This window comes from Crinia signifera, chromosome 3 (assembly GCF_055691185.1).
Source record: "Crinia signifera chromosome 3, ASM5569118v1, whole genome shotgun sequence".
Lineage (NCBI taxonomy): Eukaryota > Metazoa > Chordata > Amphibia > Anura > Myobatrachidae > Crinia > Crinia signifera.
In genome coordinates this window covers 46,313,271-46,329,323 of record NC_139219.1, presented here as the reverse complement: position 1 = coordinate 46,329,323, position 16,053 = coordinate 46,313,271, and the positions used below count along the sequence as shown (strand labels likewise).

Genomic DNA, 16,053 nt, shown 5'->3' with positions numbered 1-16,053 from the left:
AGCATTCCAGAATACACATCTAGACATCATCCATAACCCTTAATCTGCCTAGGAATGTCCATGGTGCACACAACAACCAATTCCCTAATGCATTGAAGAGACAGGTTGCCCATAGCAACCATTCAGATTCTATCTTCTAGAACGTAGTAAATAATAAGGAAATAGAATTTGATCGGTTGCTTTGCACAACAACCCATCTTCAATAGAACTCTCATCTTAGTACATTTACCCCTTACTGTCATACCACCACCCCATGTCTGCAGGGACTGGCCCATTCACAGTTGGACTTTTTGGTTGCTGTTCATTTCGGTGGAGACCAACTATACAAATTTCAAAAACAAATTTATTCTAGATGTGACAATGAAAAAATTACGGTACTTATGTAGTATCTGGGCGCCCGATTTTTTTATTGTATGCCTTAAGTTAAGGCATACAATCAGATGCGATGCGATATCGCATCGCATCGCATACGACCATCGCATGCGATGCGATGACCCGATTTTTCCATAGGATTTAGGCTTCGCTCGACACGCTTCGGGCTCGGTGGCTCGCTACGCTCGCCACAGGTTTATATCCAACTCCATGCCCACTTGGATAGTAGGGGTATGAAAAGGACCCCTTTTTCCCATTGAATTCTATGTTAAAATGGACTCAGACCATTTTAACATTGAATCCTATGGAAAAATCGGGTCCATCGCATTGCATCGAATCCGATTTGGTCGCATGCGATGCGATGCGATGTGCCCGATCCGACCCGATTTCTAAATCGGGCGCCCAGATACTACATAAGTACCAAAATTACTTTAGGACACAACAGAACTTTATTTATTTTTAAATATTGATGTTTGCCTGTCAACCAGCAGGGGGAAGTATCTATATGCTGCACTAGTGGTTTTAATATGCACACACACTAGACGACATGCACTGCGAATAATATCAGCTGGCGACTTCCCTTGAACTCGAGGACGAACGATATAGTACATATACACGGAGCGATTTCACAAAAGCTATCATCAGTGGCCACATTCAGGACTATAGCTGGCGATGATATTCTTGGATTGAGCTGCATGTGTAGACGACAGAGGACATCGCTAACGACCAACGGGAGTGCGCAGCATTAAGGATATGGTGCGTACATATTAGCCAATATACAGTTAAATGGCGTTGTGACTGGTTGTTATCGTGCATGTTGTTTAAAACGTTGCCTAAAGTGTAAATATATATATATCTATATACCACAGATGGGTACACTCAGCAACTCTAAACCAGCCCCTGAATCACGTCAGGTACCCAATAGCTGGGAATATGTATTATGTGGTTCTACTGTAGCTAACATATTGGACGCCATAACAGCAGAAATGTGCAGCTGCCAAGGATGTATTTCCCGGGGGCATTGACAATAACATGAAATGTTTCCTATAATACTGCTTTCACATTGCAGAAATGGGTAATGACACAGTATTCTTAAATGGGACTTTAAAACGGGTCTGAGCCTTGAGACCTTTCACATTGCAGGTGAAAACCGTTTTAAAAATCATTTAATACCATTCAAAATTCAACCCGTTTAACCCCCAAGGGACACGTTTCAAGCCATTGAAATAGAGCCATTCATACTGCCTAAAAAACGGCTTTAAAACGTGTAGGACTCTGCTTTTTAACCGTGTTGAAATACCGGTTATCTTTAACCGGTAAATCAACTTTGGCACTTTCACACTGCAGCCTTAAACGTTTTAAAATGGAAAAAAAACAGCAATATACCGTTTTAAAAGTGCAATGTGAAAGGGGTATAAGTGTCACAACTGTACAGGTTGGAGGCCGCAATAGTCTATTGGTCTAGATCAGTTTCCCAATAATGCTTAATAAATGATGTGTTTGTGATTTGTGTGAGCCGATTGATGACCGATGATGATAGAAACAACACTGGGAAAACAGAAGACGTAAACTTGAAATAACAGGATAATGAAACTTGCTGACGGCTCTTTCTGTGGGCTTAGCCTTAAATGCTTTCAGTCTAAAAATAAATGTAACAAACAAGCTTTAATTACTCTTCAGTGTCACAATGTACACTACACTCATCAGACAGCCATCCATACATGTTTCCCAACATCTCTTAAAGGTACACTATCGATTGAAATGTGAAGAACTGATATTTAAACATTAATAAATAATATTAATGACTATGGTGATACACAGGCTTTATAATTGCACTCTGTGTTATTGGTACTCATCTCTTCATAGGACAATGCTCAGTGCTGCTGCAGTTATCACTGCACTATTTCCCCTTCAAGAACTTGTCACTTCAAAAATAACAGTTAGCTGTATTATACTTCATTAGCTGACTGTTGTCCAAAGGTCGGCAATGGGACCATTAATAAACAGCACAAGAGATATCACCATGTGACTCATGGGTAGTGACTGGCGCTCTAATTGCTCCAGCATCCCCTTCGATTTCGGCATGCACGGTAAAGAGGAGTGGTCATGCCTCAAGTGCCACGGGCCCATGGCCATACCACATTAAGGAGTGCCATGAGTCACAGGATGTGGGATCAAGGCATTTAGCCATCAGCCCTTCTAGGATTTGTCAGAAGTGCCAAATGACACGTAAGGCTGTGCACATGGCACCGGTTTTGCCAGTGGGTTTCGAATCGGTGCTTTTCTCAGTATATCCGCTGCCGGTTCTGCCCTTCAAATCACCAGATTTATTTTATGGCAATTTAAAGGTTTAAAATCCACTTTGTCTGCTGTGGGCACTTTACAGAAACTTACCGTACAAGACACTACAGAACAAGTACAAGGTATATAAACATAGCTGCATAAGCAGATGATACTGAAATAAGTATTAGGGCAGCGTAAAACCCGAGGGATTAGATGCCATCAAAGGAAGTATAGAAGTATAGAGATGGTTTAGGTAAGAAAGGGTACATGAGGGTTGAGGGCCCTGCTTGTGAGAGCTTACATTCTAATGATTAATAATAACGGTGTCACTTTTATGGTTACTGGTATATGATAGCTGGGCCCCTAAAATAACATACTGTATGTGACCACATAAATATTAAAAATCTTTTTAGAATATTGCCCCTTAATATTTTTATTATTACAGTTTTTGGGTAATACGTTTGTCAAAAGTCATAACACCAGTTATAGTATTTTTTTCCAATCGCTGCTTGCTAAGAGGATAGATTGACCGACAATCGGTCGATACATATGGTCAACATGGTCAAAACGTCGATATGAAACGGTCTACATGACGTGGACAGCGATTGAGAATGGTAATCTTGCAAACACCTACTGTAGGTGCAATAATTAGCGGACACCATTGGAATGACAAAACCTGCGCTTCTATTTTAGTCCCTATAGAGGGCGCTTCAGAACGAGGGGAGTATACTCCAGTATGTCATTATCTGTCTTGTGATATAAACGTTCTATTTTATTTGCCGCCTGACATGAACAGTAGTTCTAATATGCGCTGACCTACATTCTCAGTTGTTTTGATGGTGACTACAAACATCTATTGTATGGCCGTTGTCATGCGTCCTTGTGTGTATAATTATATCTACACAACCGTAAATAATCTTTCCACAGTAATCACTAATTGTCTTTATTACCCACTTCGCATATACACAAAGATCTTTCTACCCAGTACAGATAAAGCACTGCACATCTACAAAAGATTGTTGAGTGAGAGATTTATCAAAGACATAAAGTACCATCCAATCAGCTACTCTCATTTTCCGAACAAAGCTTTTTAAATGACGAAAGCTGATTGGTTGGTATTTTACCTCTCAATCTTTCTGCAAACTTTGCTAAATCTCCCTTTTGAATGTTTTTCTTTGGACTGAACTTGGTAACCATGTCCGTGTCAGCCAGGTGGCAATCTACCTTTTGGTTGAATCTCTGGTTTACTGACCTTAACTTTTTCATCATTAAGTAGGCGGGGCAAGGCCATCCACTGGAGTCTAGTAAATAAGGGTATATGGATGGTAGGGATACAATGTCTAGGTTGGCGATCAAAAAGTTCATATGTTCGATGTGGTCAAAGGTCAACATGGCTACATGTGAAAAAGTCAGCATAAATGTTTTCTTGGATTTTTTTATCTTAAGTTCTTGAACTTTTTCAAAGTTTACCATCCATGTGGACTCCAAAGCATGGCAAGCGAAGCGGTACACTAACTAGTTTGTTCACATGTTTTCTTTATTTTTCTTTAGCGTCCAGTGGTTACTGTGGCAACCCTCCTGGCAGAGCAGCTGATGGCCGTGTCTGATTATGTCAATTGGGCTGGAGCGGGCTGGGTGATGCTGGCATGGCATGTTGACATGGGTGTTCTTCTATATGTATGCAAGTGTTGCATTGTAGCTTTTGTTTTTGATAAAGGTAATAAACTTACAAAAACATCAGGCAGATGCGGTGTTGGTCTGCATTATTATTTGAAGTGTGACTCTATGGAGTGCCGCCCATAGTGTCTTGGATATCAAACCTCACGTATTAGAGTATTGGAGGGCACTGTGGTTGTTGTTGACAGACAGTGGAGTGCCGGTCACTAACCAGTATTTATTTATATACATACATACATACATACATACACCACACCCCAGGAGAAGCACAGAGAGAAGATATAATGGCCACTTCAGAGAGGTGAATGCTTGCGTCATTAGGCCCCACCTTGGGAAAACTAGTGGGGCCACGCGGAGGTGATGGCCTAAAATTTAATTAATCTCCCGGACCCCTACATAATGCATCACGATTCTTAATTTATTATGTCACCATCCTGCCTGCTTCATAATGATGCGTGTGGGATGTGGGAAATCTGCTTTCTTGCGGGGATGCAGGGAACTACCTAAGATATTTTTAATTTCCCGCAATTTGCAGGAGAGTAGGTAAATATGACTTACAGTACATGCTTATTGCGCTAAAGTCAGCACTGTGACCAGAGTTACAAAATGCCTTGGTCCCACGTAAGTGTACCAGCCACATTAAAGCACTATCTATGGAAGTGATTTTTACCTATCTGTTTCCAACACAGGAGTCCGGGATGATAGTGTGACCTTACATTACAGCTCTGCATTTTTACCATTTTCCACAAGTCATGTTTTTTTTACAAAAGATTCTTCTTGTAAATTGCTGTGATATCACAAGATCTCCCAGTACAGAATAAGGAACAAACAGTGATTGCATAATCTCCAATTGTACTCTCTAGCTATTATCAGTGCAGTGCAGCCTGTACTACTAAGATCACGGAGCCATAAATGTAGACATATTTGCTCTTTGAAAATGACCCTCCAATACATTGTAGATTGTATTGTGCCCTTACTCACAGATAGACTGCAGCTCTGTGGCCTTGTCTCTGACACAGCCAACTGATGTAGACGCTCGTCATATACGTTTATTTACCAATCAAACGTTACTACCATTTTGTTTGTTTCAGTATCAAAAAGTGCACCATCTACTGGATCTAACTCCAGAAAACCGCTGCTGCATCCAAAGACACCGTTGACAATCTATCTATAATCTGAATTTGAATCGCAGTGGAATTCCTGTACGCGCTGCCAAAATGGCTGATGTTTTTGTACTGCGCATGCATTTAGGCAGATAAAAAGTTGAACAGCGAATGCACCCCATAGCGTCCAGTTGTGATAGAGATTCACGGTCTGACAAAAGTGCGGGAAATGTATTGGGCGTTCCTGGGTAGTGACAGGGACATTATGGGGACGCTATGGGAGTGCCGCCTAATCACTTACATCCCTCGCTCGCCGAGTTCCCCGCATGGCTGTGAATTCATGTTTTGCATAAACATCCATTCGCAGCCTTGGGTGCGGGTCCAAATCATTCAATGGTTGCTGACCATCGAATGGTTTGAAGCGTACACGCAAAACGAAGGCATTCTCAGGTGCCTTAGTTTTGCATGCGCCCTGTACGGGAACAGGATGGGCAGCTGACATCACCGGATATCAGCTGCCTGCACCCTTATCCGGTGATGTCAGCTACCTGCCCCCGTTCCCATCCACCCGCCCAGCGTTTTCTATGGCGCACCCACCGTTTTTGTGGGCATCCCCTGCGCCTGCCCCCAGGCCGCCCCGATGTTTGCAAACAGCCGGATGACTATGCAAGTCACCAAAGCCATTCGCACCGGAGGGCTGCACATTTACATAATCGCATGTGCGCAGTCCCCAAATTATCGGAACCAGTCCAAACCTGCAAAAGTGGGTTTTCTGCATGCCACTCATGGAGTGAAATGTAATGCAAAATCACGTTCCTCGCAAAAATTGTGTCAGCGCAGGGGTGATAGAAGCAGTGGCTGCGAAGAAGTTAAATTAGCAACTAAAACAAGTCTGTATAAAAGGCTGGCCATGGACTAAACGTAACTTTTTTGTAGACTTTTTAGCAGTTTTAATTCTCTCCTAAAGGACAACACAATATTCCTAACACACATCTGGCGCACTACACCGAAACCTGGATAGCATTAGCTTGAAATATGAGCAGAGTAGCCAGAACGCTGCTGGACTCATGATTTGGCGTTCCACTTTGGCACAGGTTGGAAGTATTTGCTAACATAGGTGCAAAAGTTCAGAAATCCGGAACCTTAACATTAGCACATTAACCAACCAACTGTTAGTGGTGTAACTTCTACCAGATCAAAGCACAGACAATGACTTTTAATCTGATTCCATATTACTTTTTCTTTAATAAATTGCGACATTGTCTTATGTTATAGTTGCTGGGTTTTTTTACTACACAGGCCCGTATTCAATCCCGGCTAAATTTTCACCAGACGAAAAATCTGCAGTTTTCGTCTTTTTTTTTGGGCAAATTAGATTCGTCCTATTCAATCCCATGGATGATATCTGCCTGGGAGAAAAATCCAGCATCGGCAAAAACCGCGTGTATCTGTGAAATTGTTTTCACGCGTTTTTGAACGTGTTGAAAGTTTGAATATGACCAATAAATGGCTTTTCCATGCACACAACTGCCACATCGGCTATAGATAACAATTACACACTTGTTCCTATCTGTTTTGTCTATATATCAGAGACAACATAACTGTGATCAGCCCACATACAAGGACATGATAATGTTGTTGGCTGGTATAGGAGGGTGATGTATTAAACCTTCTAAAATGTGGAGAAGTGCATGCGAGAAGTTGCCCACAGCAACTATTTTAGAGAATGGACTTCATAAATAAGTAAGATGCTAATTGGTTATTATTGCCAACTTCTGTACTCTTTATCGGAAAGTCTGTGGATCGGCGAAAACGGTGCCAGTAAGTCAGTTAGAAATGGCAGTTGGTGGTAGTTTTTGTGCCTCCCCTAGTTCAATTTTTAAATGTGCTGCGATCTAGCTAAAATCCTATAACATTATCATGTCCTCCTATTCATCAAAACATACTGAGATACCAGTCAACTCTGGACAAAAACACATATTCTATCAGAGCAGTCCCACCCTCTAACAACCCAAAAATATCAGCGATAACCCCTCAGCTACCAATATTCTGCCCATCACCTGGCATCACATGTGAACAGACTGTCATGAGGGCATGGAAACGGTTGCTCAGCTCCCTCTAATAACCAAATGTTTTGTTGTCTTTGATTTGAACCATATTTTGGTCGTATCTGACAGCAAGTCTCTGGGAAGCATCAGAGATAAATAGCTACCGGCTATCTGTGATCTAAATAGTGTGTTTATAATTTGAATCCATTATATTTGCTAAACAAACTTAATTAATCTTTTGCAAAACCACGACTTGGAAAAGTCTGGGGCAGATGCTCAGCCACAAATACAGAATCATGATAATACTTTGAGAAAATATTCAATTTTACAGGGGTTATATGCAAAACGACTGAGCACATTCAGGACAACGGGTCTACTATAGTCATATACCCTAAACAAATCATTATATTTTTTTATAAACCAAAATTTCAACATGTATTTAAAAATATCTGAGTAGGATTGCAGCCTAGCTTCATTTGTGATGAAAGGAATTATATATAATAAAAATTTAGGAATGCATTGTTCAGATTGGGACTTTGAATTCCCACAAGGCAGTTTATTAAATAGTATAGCAGTGCTCCCCACAGTGACTGTGGCAGGGGGCAATCCGTAATCAGTCTCCCGGCAACAACAATTATTTTCTTTTGTTGTTTCTGGTTTTCTTGACCTTCTTGATTCTAGGACTCAACTGTATTGCATTGGTTAAAGCAGGGGGGAGGGGGTTGGAACTGATTTCCACTACCTGTAATGGGTGAGGTGGAACATCTCAACCTCCTCCTTGGCTCTGCACAGTAATTCTAACAGAAAAGCATTCTAGTTTGGAGGGTGGTGCCAAAAAACCCTAGCATTGGCTCTGGCTCGGCCTAATGGGGAGAGGGAAGGGGGGTAATTCGGTGGAAATGTGGTTAAGGAGCAATTCCATAGGGAACACAATTGCTTTCAATTTTTGTCACAGATACATGGTTAAACTCTCTTGTAAGCGCATATCAACAGGGGAACACAAACCACAGTGCTGCTTACAGGTATTTTATATGAGTCATGTTGTAAAAAAGAAATCTAAACAGCATGGTCTACAAATCCTTTGGGGGAATTTTACTAAGATGAGAGTTCTATGAGAGGGATGTTGCTATGGTCTACCAATCAGCATCTATCTATTATCTTCTAGAAGGTGCGAAATAAATAAGAAGTGGATTCTGAACTTTAATGAACTGTAATAACTGACAAATTAACAATAATTGAAATGACCTGATTGAAATAATCAAAACCCAACTAACATAACTGACAAAAATCATAAATGGAGATGGGAAGACAGAAAATGTACAGAAATTAACAGAAAGGAAAGCTGGGTATTAGGGCTATAGGCAATGCCTGCCCCCCCCCCAAAAAAAAAAAAATACCCGCAGCCACCTCATGGGTGTGTTGGAAGAGATGCTTATTCCTTTTGAAATGTTGACAGTTACATCCAACTTATTAATAGCTTGTACTTAATATGAACATAATAGAGTATTTCTCATTAGGCACTTGCCTAGAGGTGGCCCTTAGTTGATGGCGGGACATAGATGCTTGTGTTGGCACGGTCAACCCAAAATGTACCAGTTACTGCAAAACATTTCCACTGTACTCTGTAGCATATGCCATCTTGAATGGAGTGTAAATGGGCAAGAGATACCCATACTGTCCCTGTAAGCTGCTCTACAAATGTATACATAAAAACATAATAAAAGTCATAGTTGGTGGCTTTTTATCATTCTATTAAATTGGTTTTCAACAAATGAGGGCTTATTATAACTAATCAATAAAAATAATACATTTGGCAGGGTGTGTGGGGGGGTCGTCTGTTACTGTTGTGCCTAGGGGCGCCCTCACACCTAAATCCGCACATGTATGAATGTGACGTGTTACCAGTGTATAGAAGAACACATGTAAGTGCTACATCTAACACAAGGTAAAACCAGCAATAAAGGCCATGCAGTGTATAAAATACATTCAAAAAGAGACGCTGTAAAATGCAATAAAAAGGCTTTATAACACAACTAGTTAAAAGCCCGTCAAAATGACGTCTTGTACAATGTACTTTCACTTTTAGCTGTGACCTTGAGTTCACAAACTCTCCACCCCACCCCAATTCTCTATCAGTTTCTACCTCCAATCTCTCGTCACAGCTCCCTCTCGTCCAGCAAGTTTGAAACAGATAAGTCCCTGCTTTCACTTTCTGTTATGACATCTTTTAGCAAACAAAGGAGTCATTTGGTCCATCGAGTGGCCTCTGGTGGTCACTATCGTAGTTCTCCTCATAGAGGTGAGGAGTACATATGTTTTAATATATATTCTTTAAAATATATATATATATTAATATTATATAGATATATTATATAGATATCTACAGTATATATATATATATATATATATATATATATATATATATATATATATATATATATATGGGTATCCACTTAGCCCTGCTAAAAATCAGGAGCAAAAAAACAAACGCTTTTCGCTTTTTACTGTTAGGATTACTAAAATAATTTTATTAAAGTTTTAGATGCATTATTTAAAAAAATCTCACATTAAACATATGTTGAATACACACCAATATACATTTCTACTTCTATAGTACTATACAGCCTATGCAAGGGCACGATTGTGGGTATAATTTAAAAAAGTGCAAGGGCGCAGTTGAACATGGGAATCTGCAAATATTTTGACTTAGGCCAGTATTCAATGAGAAAAATTCGCCTTGTTTTATGGCGAGTTTGTGCTGTTTTCGCATTGGAAGGAGCATTTTGCTCTCCAAAAGTGAACCACCCTATTCAATGTGATATTTTCGCCGTCTTTTTAAGTGATTTTCGCCGTGTCTCTCCGTGTAGCAATTCTCCATCTTTTCATGGAGAACTGGAATGTGAACTTTTAAACTAAAAGGTTTTTTTTTTTAATTTTGGTGTCAAAAAATCAGGATTTTTTTTCTGTGAAGGGGCATGTTATTTTTATTCATGTGCTTATAGCACATGAATATATATTTAATTTTAAAAAATATATATTTTAAATTTTTTTTTTTTTTTTTACACAGAGCAGCCAGCAGGGGGCCGGAGCTCTCGAGCCGCTCATTAGATATTCATATATTCACTGCATCCGATCATTACATATGCACGATCGGGTGCAGTGAATACTGGGTCCCCCGCTGGCTATAGGGGGGGGCAGCTTGTGCTGCCTTGGTCCCGGGGAGCCCACCTCCCCTCCACATATGTTCTGGGGCAGCCAGGGAGACTTTAATCTCCCTGGCTGCCACCGTCCCCCGGCTCCCTGCCAGCTCCCTGCCGCGGACGCTCGTCCGCTGCAGGGGTTAAGACTCGCCGCGAGTGGCGGCGAGTCTTAACCATATTGAATAGTGGGAGCAGGAGAGGCAGCGAGCCCTCCGGAACAGGGCGAGTGCATGGCGAGAGAAAAAAAATATCTCGCCATGCACAGAGAATTTTTCACGTTGAATACTGCCCATAATCCAATGCTAGTTACATAATGACAGCACATTTACAATTGATCACTGTTAGTAACAGCATACTTATACTTTAATACACTAATAGACATTTAACTAACAGCGAATAATGTACTACTGCCTATTATTGCCCGTCCAGCATTAACGCCTTAAAATGGATGAAAGATGAAACGGATTACCAAAAGAAGAGATGTCCGAACAAGGACATAATCAAATTATTAATTGTCTGCTACAGATGGCATCTGAAAGTCCTTCACTCTGTATTGGAGATAACTGGTATTGGAAAAAGGTTCATAACCTGTGGTACGTGTACTAGGAAATGAACAGCAGCTCCAATCAGTACAATAACTGAATTATAGCTAACAGGTGGCTTATATTGCTGTCCCATCATTGTGAAGGTGGTTGACAGAAACAAGAGGTCACTTAGGCCAGGGTGTATCACACTACAAATGTGGTAAAAAACAACAAAATATTTCGGGGTATCAATGCGGAACCACCGCATTTCCGACTGGCGTCACCTATGGGCTTCTTTTCGCATCCCCCGCACCGGACCCCACACACCACACCGCCCCTTCAACTGCTGTCCTGGCAGCCTCCTGCTGTGCTGCCTGGACCCAGTGTCCTCCTCTCCTCCTTTGAGATACTAATCGCATATGTTAGTATATATGCGATTAGTATCATGTGTGGCAGGATGTACCGCAGTTGCTTAGTACATCCCACCCATACTGCTTCAAAATATTGGTGATTCCTGACTAATCTAGACAGGTGTGGTATGATGTGTGTCAGTATACCGACATCAGGTTACCCCCTCTATGGGGGTTGTGGACCCCCATGAGGTAGAGTAGCCCCTGGAAGTCAGGATCCTGACTGTCGGGCATTTAACAGTCAGGATTCTGATATCAGTATAGTGACCGTCGGAATATTGACTGTTGGGAGATCATCCGGCACTCAATCTAGACCAGGGGTCAGCAATGCTCATGGAAGTGTTCCAGACTTGGCATGTGGAACAGTTTTAAGTGGAACACTGAAGGTTTGGATGATATATTACCTAGAGACAATATGTAACTTAAATTAGGCCTCAATATTTTATAGTTATAGAAATCCGTTGGAAACAATACTGGTAAGCCTAAATCCACTGATTTAACTATAAGTGTGGTTGGTCTTGCCAGCTGCCACTATTTCTTTGTTCCTACCAATGTCACTGCCCCCCAATTATAGTTGACTCATTTAAATATATTTTAAAACATTCTAGCATTAAATATGTGTTACATTTATCTGTTGCTCCCATTATGATAATCATAATATAGATGCTGATTAATCTGAAAATTAACTAGATGTTAGCCGATATTGTCTAAATTAGGGATCGGCAATCTAAGTTCTCGCAAGCAGTACCGGCTAATATGTTCTTCTTCTATTTTTATTAATGAGTTGCCTTTTGCTTGCTCTGTTATACAAGTTTTGAGGTGCCTTCAAATAATTATGATTACATGGCTGGTGGTCTATAACCAGTCGCGGCTCCAGAGAAGGGGCTGCAGCACAGTCTAATTTAAATAGGGGAGCAACACCAAATGCCAGTGAGTCAGTTTGGAATGGCAGTTGCTGTGCCTTCCCGTATTTGAATTTTGAACTGCACTTCAGCCCCTCCTCTGGAGCCTCCCCTGTCTATAACACTTCAGTCAAGCTTGAATTTATGACATTATTACACAAATTGCTTGCAACAAGTAGTGCCCCAACAAAGAGAGCCATCTTTTTTCTATTTTATTTTTACAAGTAGATATAAAATGATCAAGCAGCACACCAGCACTGTTTGGGTTTTCCAAGACCTAAAATGCAGAAGCCATAAATGCATGTCTTGAACTAATGTGCACTAATGAGATATAAAAAGACAAAAACAAGATGGCTGCAGTATTGACATGTGGCTTTGCACCTAGGACTATGGAGGTTATTCTTATTGATTCGCTCCCCTGCACGTTCGCCAGAGCCAGATTAAGGTCTAAATGGGCCTGGAGCTGAAAATGATCAAGGGCCTATTATGCGCAATAATAGGGGTTGTGGCCAGCACAATGTGGGGGGCATGACCAGTGTTCTGTTTGGGTGGTCTGCTCATGAATGTGTCTCTATTTTTGCAAATACTTTCAACTAATTATATATGCCTGGAAAAAGCAGGGGGCTGACATAGGAAAAATGCAGGGAGATATCCAAAGGTGCATCCGCAGGATGCCGATGTCCTAAGATCCTAAGATACTTGCGGGGTGAGGCGGCACTCCAGTCATAAAAAAAATACTGAAAGCCCAAACTTGGTAGACAACATTTCAGCACCTTTTATGTGGTCGTCTAAGTTTACCACACCATATACCGGGATGCAGTCAATATGCCAGCGGTCGGAATCCCGGTGGTCGAAATACCGATGCCGGAATCGCGACCACCACAATGCCTGCATTTTGTCCCTCTGTGGGTGTCCCACAGAGGGAAAATAAAATAGTGTGCCCTCTTCTTGGCGAGTGCAGCGAGCCCGCAAGGGGGAGCGATCCACAGCCCCCCCTTGTCGGCATTGCGGCGGTCGGGAGTCCGGCGTCGGTATTTCGACCGCCAGCATATCATACCGGATCCCATATATCCCTTAGACAAATCATGCAACACAATAGTAACCCCTTTATACTGTACACACCCCTTTATACTCTTACATATTATGCCACATGGAATGAGAAAAAAATTCACACTGACTGAGCCAAAATTCACACTATGGTTCACGGATTGAGTCAAAATTCACGTTATGCCACACAGATTAAGGCAAAATTCACATTCTGCCACATGGATTGAGCCAAAATACACACTATACCAAACAGATTTTTGTTACACACAAAATACACACTATACCAAACAGAGCAATAATTGACAATATGATTCATAAACGGGCATTACGTGCCAAAGGCGCGCATTAAAAATTACACCATAATATCCATTACATGTTAAGCCACACACCATAATGTCCATTACGTATTAAGCCAAACACCATAATGCCTATTAAAAATTATGCTACATACAGTAAATGCTCATTGCCAGGGGTTCCATGCTCATTGCAAGAGTTTCCATGCTCATTGCCATGTGGGATTACATGCTCATTGCCAAGGGGGAATACATGCTTGTGGTAATTGAGGGACAGCCGCCGCCGGGCAGAAATGACAGCCATTGACAGCCGGACAAAGAGCAGGGGGCTGCCCGGCTGTATTCAGAGCAATGTAGGTCCCAGCTATTTGAAATAATACCCCTTTCACACCAGAAAATGCAGGGATTTACCTAGGCATATTGTCCCAGGATCATGCAGGGACATTCCCGGACTGGCCCCTTTTACACCAGCCTAGTTCCTGCATTTTCTGGCGTGAGGAGGAGAGAAAACTACCCTCCCTCCTTTAAACAACCAGCTATATCTTCGGAACCAACTGACCCATTTACACGAGGGATTCAAATTATTTTCAAATTAATTTGGTCCTATGAAACTGGGCCATTTGGTTCCAGAGAAATCTGTCCTCAAACAACATGAACAGCCATGAAATTACATTTCAAAAATAAAAAAAAAATCGGTTTACACAAAAAATCTCTAGAACCAATGAACCCATATGGGCCAGCCTGGTATCAGATTGATGGCCCAGCAATTTGGGTTAGACTGAGATCAACCTTGAGCTTCTGTGATGCCGTTGGAACCAGGTGGGAGTCGGAATTTGCGGGTCTCATGTTATCCTATGGGGAAAACGGTCCAGATTTGCCTGGCAGTATCTCCGGTTCCCGGGGGGCTAAAGACGCGGGGTTGGGCTAGTTGAAAAGCTACAAAATGGGCCTATTTAGAGAGTGGGCCTGGAGCTGTAGCTCCATCAGGCCTATTGTTAATCCGGCTCTGACGTTCGCACAGGGGAGCGATTTTTAGAGCATTTAAGCAAAACATTCATTTTCATGCATGTGGGGAGATTCGTGGTGTGTGCGGCAGATGGGCATTCGCGCGGGTGGCATTTAAGTGACTCACAAAGCTGCAAATTCCCAGCTTTGTGAGTCAACCAGAATAACCCCCTATGTGCGACCTAGATAACTTTAGTTGTTATGGGCGCATATTTTGCCAGTTAAGCAAGTAAGCAGAGGTTTTGAAACCTCCATTCTGTATCTGTAAGATAATACTCAATGATATAAACAAGCCTTATACTGTATTATAATAAAGCTCTAGTTATAAAGGTTTCACAAATACTTGAAATGGTTTGAACTACTTGGCAGGGTCATCAGCCTTTTATTTTATGTGTTCCTGTAGCGTGAAGTGTTTTCCGCAGGAATGGTTGTTGCTGTTTCTAGTCACATTATTTTTAGTAAGCACAAAATCTATGGCAAAGTAAATCAAAAGGAACACAATAACAAGATATCCCAACCAAAAACTAAAGAATCGATTTATGTTCATTGACATCCAATATATTATTTCAGACAGCAATAGCGCCACCTAGATTGCAGTTGCTAGGTTTCAAAAATGTTATCCCTTTACGGACAGTAAAAGCAAGAATGTTGCCTAGCTTGTTATGACCAAAAATTCTGAAAACAACTTTTCTCAAAACACTTTCAGGATGCATAATACTTAACGGGGGAAAAAAAAAAAAGATTATTTCCGTTTATCATTCTTACCGGATAATAGTTTTTGTGTGCGGAGGAAACTGATTGTCAGGCGCATGATGGAAGCCTTGTCCAAGTGTGAGCTGATGTTCTGAGGAAGCGGCAGCTGATGTGCCAACTCATAGAACACCTCCGTCTCCTTACTCCTCCGGCACCTGGCCGCATCTCGTGACTTCTCCTTCCTCCTCTCTGAGCTGCTCCTGAAAAGGTAATTCCACATGCAAATTAGAAAATACGAATGAAATGAACACTATAAAGGCTTGCCAGTCAAATGGTTAATTCAGAGATGTTCACATTTCCTAACACTGGGGCAGATGTATTAAGCCTGGCGAAGAGATAAACTGGAGATAAAGTGGAAGGAGATAACGCACCAACCAATCAGCTGTGTTTGAAGTATGACAGTTGGGAGCTGATTGGCTGGTGCGTTATCTCCTTC

At 41.5% G+C, this 16,053-nt stretch overlaps 1 protein-coding gene across 1 annotated transcript in view; it reads right to left on the bottom strand.

Annotated features, from left to right (window-relative positions):
* EPAS1 (endothelial PAS domain protein 1) overlaps positions 1-16,053 on the bottom strand; it is a 137,827-nt gene that overhangs the window by 44,217 nt on the left and 77,557 nt on the right. The window contains exon 2 of the mRNA XM_083175729.1: positions 15,630-15,817. Coding sequence (XP_083031855.1) covers positions 15,630-15,817 — 188 coding nt within the window. The remainder of the gene's footprint in view (positions 1-15,629; positions 15,818-16,053) is intronic.